General features: G+C 43.9%; 1 protein-coding gene across 1 annotated transcript; it reads left to right on the top strand.

Annotated features, from left to right (window-relative positions):
- The first annotated feature begins 6,334 nt into the window (after window positions 1-6,334).
- LOC128304975 (dynein regulatory complex subunit 4) lies at window positions 6,335-7,751 on the top strand. The gene is made up of 2 exons (XM_053042229.1): window positions 6,335-6,353; window positions 6,421-7,751. The coding sequence occupies exon 2, from the start codon at window positions 6,450-6,452 to the stop codon at window positions 7,749-7,751; it is 1,302 nt and encodes a 433-aa protein (XP_052898189.1). The 5' UTR covers window positions 6,335-6,353; window positions 6,421-6,449.
- Window positions 7,752-11,513: the final 3,762 nt, after the last annotated feature.

The raw sequence follows: 11,513 nt of genomic DNA on the forward strand, positions 1-11,513 counted from the left end.
CTAGAGAAAAAGGGATCCGTGCTCTTTTTATTATCATGTAGATTCGGATCCGTCTTTGTTCGGCCCGTTAGGCATGGTAAAAATGGACCAACATCCTCAGAACCTATGGAACACTGAAAAACACGGCATGCAGTATTGACTGAAAGTTGAATCATTTTGCCTCGGGATTTAACAGTGATTCGTTTAGTGTTCGATACCATATCAGAATCTATTGTCTGTTTGGGCGGATCATCGAAAATTGGAATTCACGTGAATGTTTGTTCGTTTCCGGGTAAATCAAAATAGGGAAACCTTAGGGTTGTTTTTGTTGATTTACGGACGCTGTGTGTGTGTGTATGTGTGTGGAACGCATTAGCGAAATGAAATGATAGCTTAGGTCAATATTTATTACGTGGAAACAATATCACATTACGATGCATCCTTCCAGTAATCGAATTGTTGTGGATGGCCATTTTGTAGCTATTGTTTAGCGTTGATTTGATCATAATTTTTCTGCTTCAGTAAGTTATGTAAATTACGAATAAACGGTGCAGTAAACAAAAAAGACATATACTTTATTCATACATATGTACGATTAAATTAAACCGATAACAGTTGAATTATATCGTCTTTTCCCGGATGCGTTCGATTATACGGTGAGCTGGTAATTATTTAAAGTAGCAGAAATTAAAATCCAATTTTGGCCATGATTTAAACTGCTGGAGGCGCCCAGTACTTCACATCACGATGTGCAATAGTAACCGTTGACAATGCTTTGAAGGACGAAAACTTCGATAACAAAAAGTTCGATAAACCGCACGTTCATCAAAATATATAAATATTTTAAGTACATTGTATGTAATTTTTCTCTCAGATAAATTTACTTTCAAGTCCCTCCCACACCAACCATAAAGGCACATTCCCTTAATGTATATTTCATTCAAATGAACTCCGTACGATCGTTTATCGCTTTCGGTCCCGGGTGCTCGGAAATTTCACGCCAACAGTTAAACGATTTCCTGTGCATTAAACCGTGCGGTGGAACGGCGATGCCATAACTTCATTCCCGATCGGATACCGGAATCGAACCATTAACTCGTATGCGTACGCCAGCCAAACGTTTTGCACTCCGTCCTGCTAATGTGGTTATTAATATGCTGATACATGACATCTTGCCAAGGATTCTGGCACTTCCGGTACCGACGACACATTCGATCTTTTACCGGGCGTCTTTGGATATGGAATTGAAATGGCTACGAGCGTCACATACCCGGCCAGCCGAACTCGTTTCATCGGACGGTTCGTACGGTTATGAATCGGTGGTTAGCTCTTTATAATGGAAACCCACGATTAGGATTATTCATAACGCCCGGTGGTGTCCCGATTGTGGTCACGTACACTGGGGTGTCGAGCGGTTTATTGGAATTAGGTCACCACCTCGCACTGCTGATAGGGAATCGGAAGAGAATAGGCGAGGAGAGCGAAAGATGATTGCATTAACCGTCCATTCAAGTTAAATAGACACGAGTGCTATTCACATCGTTTGCAGAAGTGTATTTTTCGCCCCCACTCTAAGCCCGTACACTTTTATTGAGCCAGAAATGTCTTAGCCAGTAGTGATTGCTGGAAAGGTGGCGGATGGCACGGCAGGAAAGTACACACGCAAAGCGACGCGTTTAAAAACGGACAATTTATGTATGCGACATTATGCACATTAGTGGTGGGCCCCCGCCACGGAACCCTATTAGTAATGGGCGCACCATACCGAGGTGCCATTTTGTGGTGCTAAATCCCGAAGACGGTAATTAAGAACGTGACCCCGAATGCTAAAAACCACATTATTTCACACACTGCTTTCTGCGTCTATGGATCCGGCCACCTAGCGGGTTTTCCACCATTGCATGCGAACTTTCGTATCGTTAGCGCGCAATATCGGTGGGGTTGGAAGGCGTGTGCAGGTGGGCAGTAATGGTGCTTCTCGCGAGAAATGACACTCTACTAAGCAACAGTTTCCATCCCTCCGGTTTTAAGGGGCAACAACTAGCGCACTAAGTACACGCTACGCTCGTAGGATACGGTAATGGTTTCGGGGGGAAATAAATGGTCCGTACGCGTATGTAAATGTTGTCGCCAAAAAGCCATGCACACATAAAGTTGCGGCACAACTCAAACGGGAAGTCGTAACGGCACGGTGTGATGTACTACCTTCGAAAGGAATGGTAGCAATGGTTATTGCAAACAACCCTTGCATCAGGTGTTTGAGCTCCTGGTAATGAAAGCTTTCTTGGAAAGTTTATCAGCCGTAATAGAACAGTACCAACCGTTCCGACTCCACACAAACACACAGAAACACTTAGCGTAACGTCGGAAGGTAAAGTTGTTCGATGCGTAATCCTGAGATTACGATTTGTCATGGCAAACAGAAACCCTTCGAAGCCTATATCGGGTGGCATGAATTATACCGAGCAGGAACCAACCAAATGGACGGGCAAATTGTAGCCACCATGGACGGTGTTGTAATCCTGCTACTGCTATGCCTCGGTTACGGCGATTGCCACCGGAAAAGGTGTGATTTTACGAACGAACAAATTAATTAACATTTAATCCCGATAAGGTCAAAACGCGTGTCAAAGATGGCGCCGTGATTCGTACTCGTGATGGAGCGATGGAGGGTAATTTGTGTGCAGCAAGGGCTAGCAACTCGCCAGTTTGCAGGATGTACAATAAATGATAAATAACTTTTAAAGCTAAAAATCACTTTTATAAACATAGAATTTGTACAAATTTTTGCTTTCGTTTAGTCACGTTGGACCAAAGTTCTCTGTAAAAGTTTTGAAACTTGAACACTTGAAAACTTGGTGTGTCGGGTGGTTTGCGGTTTTTTGTCCAGCATCGGCAGCTGCACATTTATGCACTTCCGGATGGTAAAAAGTGTTGTGACAGTTTCCCGGAACCGAAGCACACTAAACGCAATGTTGCGGTAATGTGGTATTTCTGGTAACCGGTATTTATTTTGCGTAAAATCTTGTGAGTTTTAGCAACTTGGAATGGTTGCAGTTGTTGTGGGATGGCTAGAAGGATGGTTGAAAGTGCTGAAGGAACTGTTCCGTCGTTGCACTTAACCGGTGGATTACATCTTGAAGCGAACTTGTTGTGAAGAAGTAAGAGTAGGATCGTTAGATATAATTAAAGTTCTTCGCAATGATATCATCATGAATGTAACATGTGACATGTAACGTGTGATTCGTTTGGACTATTATATTCTAATTCCTCAAATTTTAATATCTTATTCCTTCATACCCATTACCAACTGATAGTATTTATCTCCGAATAATCCCTTTAATTTTCCTCACCCTTTATTTGGATTGAATGAGTGAGTGAGCCTTCCGTATACCATGTGAACCATATTGCCTACATTTAGGCGAACAAGATTTTCATCCTTTTCCAGAACAATTTCAATGCTTATGTTGAATTGTGTCATTTCCATCCAGGTTCAAGCTGACTTAGTAAGTAGGTAGAAGAACTGTTCTTGAAATCACATTCCCTCAATTTCTGCTGCTTGTTTTATTTCGAAGCTTGAATATGCACACAAATTTACACATTTTATGGCAAATGTCACGCAAAGAAAATCTTGCTGAAAACAACTGTTACCATCGAGCAATCGATGAGGAGGAATTCACATGCCATCAGAAACACTTGAATCAACGAACGGAACACCTCTACTTGACGAAATTCCACTTAAGCAGCTGTTTCTAGAGAGTGCAAAAAAAAAAGACACTTACCCAAAGTGCATCTCTAGGTGTGGTACAAAGGGAAGAATCGGAGTTGAAGCATTGAAGCAAGGTGCCATTTTTCGGACAAACCATGTCTGGAAATTGTCGATAAAATCGGTCTGGCTCCTATGCGACCCGTCTGGGGTTGGAGAGTGTTCGATTTTAATAGGAAATTGTTCGAACAAGCTCTCGGTATGAGCGCAAGGTATGTGTCCAGATCCGACGAACACCTTGTTACCTTTCAACGCAGGGGCCTTCGGCGCAATTTGGAAGAACTGACCGGAGAATGCGGACCTAACCTTCGTCAGTGTAAGTGCATTGATCCGTAAAACTCAAATTGAATGTAGAGCCAGACAGGACACGATTTTCTTTCTCGCCATTACCCACACCTGCTGGCACGTAGCTCAGGTGTGTCTAGCAAATGCAGACTTTGGGGCTACGGCAAGACTAACCCACGAGGCAAGACCCCTACAAACGATTCCCGATCACATCGTCCGTGCAAGTATCGGTGGAGGCGCACTGATTGGAAGTGAATTTTTCGCCCAGCCCGGTCTCTAATCTGTTGTGAAAGCTTTGGTCGACGAAACTGAGGAGTGCCGTGAACGCCGGCACACGGCACAATTTCCCGGAAACCACTACACGCTGGATACCTCGGCAAAATTTAATTTTCCCCATCTCGGGTAATGCAGTTGACCGGTAGGAAGTTCCGGTATTCCCAATTTCCCAAACAACCGTGTCCGTGGTATACGCATGGAGGATATGAAGAAAATGGTGCACCGTAAGCCGATGGAATCGAAATGTTCGATTCAATATTGTGTCGTGCATTCGGATTCAATCATGCATCGTCATGCATTAAACGGAACGCCATCGAGCGACCTAAATGGATATCGCCGGAAGTGGTACTTTTTTAAATGAATTGGAACACATTGGAAAGCTGGGATTGGTTTTGCTGTTCTGTTTCATCTGACTATTGTTTCTGCCAAGAGCTAATGTCAGTTTGATTTTGGCACGATTGCTTCTAACTATTTGTTTCGAGAAAGTGTTGTTGTGGCTGTTTCAAAGAGCAACTTAAATGGTTCAAAAATATAACCTTAGCCCGACGAGAAGCGTCGAGATTCGCGATCGAGATTATCCAGATTTTCAGGCATGAGCCCGGGGTTAGCTTTAAAATGTTGTCATGCGTTTTCGCCGAAGTAACCACTCACGGTATCAGTGCGGCTTTAAAATAAGAATTCAATGTTGCTCTAAAACCTGAAGCACCGAAGCAATGGATTTGGATTAGTTTTGGTAGGCAAAGAACATTTATCGGAGTTTGTCACATGATTTGTATCTATTGGTGCAGGCCCACGAGAGCTGACAAAATGCTGACAAATTTGCCAAAACGGAGCTTGTGTCACTATTTGTGAGCTTTTGTCAAACTTCATTTAGTAGAAAATCCACGATAAAAAGTTGACGAAACCCTGTGTAAAGAGTCAATTTCACAAGAAAGCTTGCGGGGGGATTTCCTAAACTCTCTCGAATATCTTCAACATCATAGTAGATAGTAGAAAGTAGAAACATCAGAAATAGTAAAATAGGCATTGGAAAATCAAGGAGATTACTTCTATTACTTGGCAGATTCTATCAGCTTAGCGTCTTAAAGGGAAAAATGGCAATATTTTTCTGTACGCTGCGCTATGTATCATGTGGAGAACTGATAAATACACCAGCTAACAGTGTCCCCGTTTTTCCGCAATTCACTTAAAAATCGCGTAAATGCAGAAACCCAATACTATAGTGTTCAATCATCTGCCATAAACAGCAAATATCGTCCAATCGTGGCAACGTGATAAATTCAAAACACCGCCGAGCGGTTTTGCAAACAGCAGCTACCTTGCAGTGCGCTTCCATGGCAACGGAGCGCGCGTTGCTGTCTGGGGCTCTGTTTGTTCGCTATAAACGCAGTCACACAGACCGTGGGGCAATAGAAAGTGAAAAACCGTACAGCAATGAACGTCCTTGATTGCGTTGCTGTGCGTTTGCTTTAGTTTCGTTACGTTTACCTTGTTTTTCCGGATACGGTTTTCCTTCCGTCGACGGGCGGATTCGGAAAGATTTCGCTCTGTTCCGCTTGGAGCCAACGTCCGGATATAGGACGCACTCGTGACTCGCGGCGAACGGATATTTGGAATCCTACGTAGGTATAGTATTTGCGGAGCGAAAGAAAACGACAGAAACCATGTTCTAAACATGTTTCGTACGCATACACACTGTCGGTTGCCGGTTGTACTGTACTTTGCGTTTTCTACAATTGTTGATTTAGGTTTCTCGTCAGATGAGCTACGCATATAGCCGGTGGTTTCCGTGCTCCGGATAGTGTATTTCGGGTGCACCAAAACGGAAACGAGTGTTTGATCGTGACGATATCCAGCGTTTAAATTGTTTCGCAGTACAAATAGATGCTAAAGTGTAACAACCACTTGTGCAAAGTATAGGAAAATGGTGCGTTCAAATAGATGTGTTATTAGAGTTGCATCACTGTAGCGATTTATCTTATCTATTTTTTTTATGTTCTTTTTTATTCCACCATTCCTCAGGGTCCCAAAAAAGCTAAAGGAAGTAGTAAGTATCTCGCCTCTATTCTCCGCTCTTCCGTAACAATTAACCACTCATCTGTTTCCTTGTGCAGCTGTCATCGATGGCGTTGACACGTCCAGCATGTCCCGGGAGCAGCTGGAGCAGTTCGCTCTCAAGCTCCGAAATGAGATGGAACGCGAGCGGGAAGAGCGCAACTTCTTCCAGCTCGAGCGTGACAAGCTGCGGACGTATTGGGAGATTACGCGCAAACAGCTGGAGGAAGCCAAAGCGGTCATCCGTGGCAAGGAGCGTGACGTCGAGGTGGCCCAAGAGCTTGCGGATCAGGACACCAAGAATGTGATGCAGGAGATGAAGCACCTGCAGTATGAGCATCAGTCACATATTGGTGAGCTGCGCGCCGAAATGATGACACAGCTCAAGATGGCGCAGGAAGATCACACGTTGCAGGAGCGTGAACTGCTGAACGACAAGCGGGACCTGAAGCGATTACTTCGCGAGAAGGAAGAAAACACCGAGCTGGAGATACAACAGCTGAAGCTGAAGCATAGCGAACTGCTAAGTGTGGAGCGTGCAAAATTTCAGGAGGAAATCGAAGCGATGACGAAGCTGTTCGAGCAGCGGCTCGGCAGCTACAAGGAAGAGGCCGAGGTGCGCCACGAGATGGAACTGTCCGAAGTGGAGGAGCGTAAGAATGGTCAGATCGCGGAGTTGATCAGCACCAACGAGCAAGCGTACCGTGAAATGAAGAGCTACTACAACGCAATCACACAGAACAACTTGGCGCTGATCAACAGCATGAAGGAGGAAATGGAGGAAATGCGCCTACAGTCGGACAAGGATCTCAAGAGCTTCAGCGAGGTGATGGCGGAGAACAAGCGGCTGACTGAACCTCTCAAAAGCTCTCAAGCAGAGCTTGTTGAGTTGCGCAAGAAGTTGCAATATTACGATCGTGATAAGGCTACCCTGAACCGTGTAAAGACACGGCTGAACAGTACCCAGAAGCAACTTTCCAGCTTGAAGCTTGAACAAGACGTGCTGCAGATGCGCTGTGAGAAGCTGGTGGAAGAGCGCGATCAGCTGAAGCGACTGTTTGAGAAATCGATGCTAGAGCTGCAGCAGAAATCCGGCTTGAAGAACTCGTTGCTTGAACGAAAACTGGAGTACATCGAGAAGCAAACCGAACAGCGAGAGGCGATTCTTGGTGAAGTGCTGTCGTTGGCCGGTATAGAACCACAGTCGCTAAGCGTGCGAATTGAGAAGTTGTTGGTGCAAAAGAATGACAAAATTCAGGCTCTTAGGTACGATCTGGCTCGGGTGAGCAAAATGTATGACGACCTGCTGTCACTAATCGAGGGCAAGCTGGTAAAGTACGGCATCACATTGAAGGATCTGGAGCTAACGAACCTCCGGCAGGATAAGTAGTGTGCGCAAAATGTTCGTTTATTTGAAATCAAGTGATACTTTGAACGTGAACGTGAAGGTCTTATTATTTTACATGTGGCACTTCAAACCTTAACGCTTGCCATTCACCTGGTAAGTGGTAGCTAGGTAGAGGACACACGATATGCACACGATTATGCTACAGACATGATGGTGAAGGAGCGAAACAGATGAGTGGAAGTTTAAAGCATTTATCTTGGCGCTCAAACCACTAATTACGGAACGAGCGTGTAGCATCCGTGGTAGAGTGTACACGAATGCAAATGATAATTATTACAGGCGCATCATTATGAATCATTCATGGTCGTCGTTTAATTTTATCCTCCGGAAAATGTGGTAATGTGCGGTTTGCAAGAGGGGTATCCTGATTGGTGTGCTGGTGGCCTCGGTTTCCAGCAACAGCCGGTAATTCCATTTTCCTTTCACGGATCGGATTGCTTAGATAACCAGGTCGCACCGCTACTGTGGGTGATGCTGGTAAAGAAACATAATTCCCATCATCCAGGAGCAAATTCACCAGAATACATTATTCACAAGCGGTACGCATACAGTATGCAACGCTACAGGGATCATAAGCCGTTGGTGTGTTTGCGGGAGCACTATCTTCTGGCTCGTAGCTGCATGACCTTTTATTCCGTTTCACCTTTCAAACTCACTTACAGATAATGCGTTTTAGCATTTCTTTCTCCCAACCATTCATGGTCACATGGCCTTCATGTCTTATAGGTATGAGTCTGTAATTAGTGGCATTATATTACTGCAAGGTAAGTTCTTAAAGAAAACCTTTGAAGAAGCTGCAGGAAAGAGCTGAAAATTAATTAAACATCATCCCGTACGGTCCAAGAAGATTCGATTGACAGTGACACACAATTTAAAGCGTATTTTCGCTAACTATAATAGTCAATGTAATGGCAAGGAGTATGATCATTTTATCGTCTTACGGTCCTAGCTGGAGAGACTCATTCCAAGTGACAGGCTCATTGCGCCCGTCACATTGCTTATCTATTTTGGAATCAATTATGCAAATGAAGCCGGGCCCGCCTGACGGAAACAGCTTATTTATTCATCGTCACAAGCGCATCGCGAGTTCCACCGGTGGTCGACCGAAGGCTACCATTCCCGCCCGGGGAGTGCAATGTCCTTCGGCTTCTGACACCGAATCCCGATGGGTGACATCTGCGTCAGCCCGGTATCTTGAACTCATCGGCGGTAGTGGCGCTTGTTGTGGTGTGGAGATTGTTTGTGATTAAATCAATCCCTGCTTTATGCTTGCGGTATGAATCGTAACCGATGAGCCTCGTTGTGTTGTGTGGGCAAGTAAACATCTTCGACGACGGGAAGCAGTTTCAATGGATGTTCTGGGCGAATGTAATGATACTCGACATTGATTGTGGGATGAATGGGTTGGTCTGTGTCGTGTGTATGACTGGATGGACGGATTGTCGATCGAGTGCGAAGGAGATTATCGTATTATCCCTTCGATATGTCCTTAATGGTAAACATAGACTGAGGGTTTCGCGCGTAGGTGTTGCTGAATCAGTAATGGGGAGAAGATGGACGTGAACAAGCGTGACTAGACGTTACATGTCGCTAAAGGGATGTGGCTGTTTAACGATAGGTTACGATTGTTTTTAAATTGAATGTGAAACGCACAAAATTATTACAAACAAAAACGCAATAAATATTTTCTGTAAATTTTACAGTTTTGCAAGTTTTAGATTTTGTTGGCAGCATTGGAGTTTCACTGAATAAATTTCCAGGCTACACAAATTCTTAAGACACATTGAATTAGAAGTTGGTAACGAAAGCCCGAACTGCCCCCGAAAAATTTAAAATGATTTTCGTGACATTTTACCAGCTTTGGAAAGAATAATTTAGAGTGAATTTATTACATTCTATTTTATTCACATCCATTACCCCAAGCTTTTGTTATGCATGTACGTTGGGATAGCGAACAGGTCGTCGTAATGTGAACTCCACAGTCTAAATAAATTAGTCACTAGAGTTACCTACTGACCATCTTTCAATTAACCTTTCATCAAAGATATATTTTTTTACAATTCACAACTTAGCGATTGATTGAAACTTTGAATCAATGAATAAATTAACGGAAAATACGAAATGCTCATTTTTACCATTTCTTCCAACTACCTTAATCTCTTCCAGCTGGTAAAACCCTAACTATCGAAGCAAAACCCTTCACTTTGGAAATGTTACGCAATTTGTCTCCTCGCAAATTGTCCCTCGCACGTCTTACGACAAAACTTTCCAACCTTCGCCGCACTGAAATTGAAAGACAAATAAAACGGGAGAGCGTGCAATCGAAACGCTAATTTGAACTTGCCACCAACTATTATTGCACACCATGAAAAACGACAGTTGGCAGGATAGTTTCACTATCCGATTTCAGCCGGAAAATTGGGGATGCAAATTTCGTTACAAATTCGCTTTGGTTCGGACGAGTGCGGGCTGCGTCTCCTTTTTTTGTGTTCCGAAGAATATTGCAATGATGGTGCGTTTCGCTCGAAGGAACCGGATGGGGCATATTTAATTTAAGTTTTCCATTTGAAGCACCATTTGATCATCAGCGTGGGAAACAATCAGAAAATTTAAAAGCCCCGCTTGATCGAGAGAATTAAAGACTAACGACAAGACACAGTGGGAAGAGAGAGTTTGCAAAAAATGGAGAAAATAGCTTAGTGACAAATTCTTATCATGGTGATGAAAAACTTTTCATTTTGAAACACAACGTTAAAGTTAAATCGGAATGAGCGTTTATTTGAATGGATGGGAAAGTTTTCAATCTCTTCCCACCCTCGCAAGAACAGCGACGTTTGAATGTAGCCCACCCTACATGCTGTGGGTGCCCACCGTTCTCTGGCGTCGATATCATGCTATCCTGCGTGAGTAATGTTTCCCGAGAAGCAATCCACTAAACAGACCGTAAATGCGAAAGGAAAGTCAGTAATGTTGGCGAGGAAAATGGACCATCCGGGGTTAAAGTGTAACTCCTCGAAGGGTAGCTGTTTCAGCGCTCCACAGTCAAAGCGAACGTCTTTTGCTGCTTTCGATACATTGGCTTGAGCATGGATGCGGAAGAACGTCGTAGAAACAACATAGCCGGAACAGCAGTACCTGGTGTGTGCAATTGCTGCTGCATCTAGGTTGGGCATCGCTCACGCAACTCTGCTCCAGGGTGGCAAAATCAGTATGCTCGGAATGCCCTTTTTTGTTGGGATGAAGGAAGCGTGGGCTAAAAGTTAAGCAACATCCTTTCCCTGCTTGATTCACTCACCTAGTCTGGGTTGGTGCGGGACGTAGCTCTCACCACGGAAAAACGAAAGGGGCAGTACAACGCCAGAAATGAATAGCATCTGGGTAGGTTTCGTGATGCTTTCTATGTGGAAGGAAACACATTTTCTTCCCACGGTTGTACTCGTTTTCGGTTAGCTACACTTCCGGTACGATGGTTGTCGATCCGTGGACTTGTATATATGTGCCTTTTACATCTGCAATTGCTTTCGCCGTTTTGTTCCATTTTTTATTTACTTCGCTGGTATTTTTTTTTGTTTTGTGCTTCGTAGTACAATAATCTTTACACACAGTGCTGTTTTTCATTTTCCTCCTTTTCCTCTACATGGGAAAAGAAACCCCAACACGCCACGTGCCGTGTGTTACAAGAACGAACAACGAGTCGCTAACGTGTTGAAGAATGCACTTGCTAACGGCATCAAATGTTAGTTC

This window comes from Anopheles moucheti, chromosome 3, assembly GCF_943734755.1.
Source record: "Anopheles moucheti chromosome 3, idAnoMoucSN_F20_07, whole genome shotgun sequence".
In the NCBI taxonomy this organism is placed as follows: domain Eukaryota; kingdom Metazoa; phylum Arthropoda; class Insecta; order Diptera; family Culicidae; genus Anopheles; species Anopheles moucheti.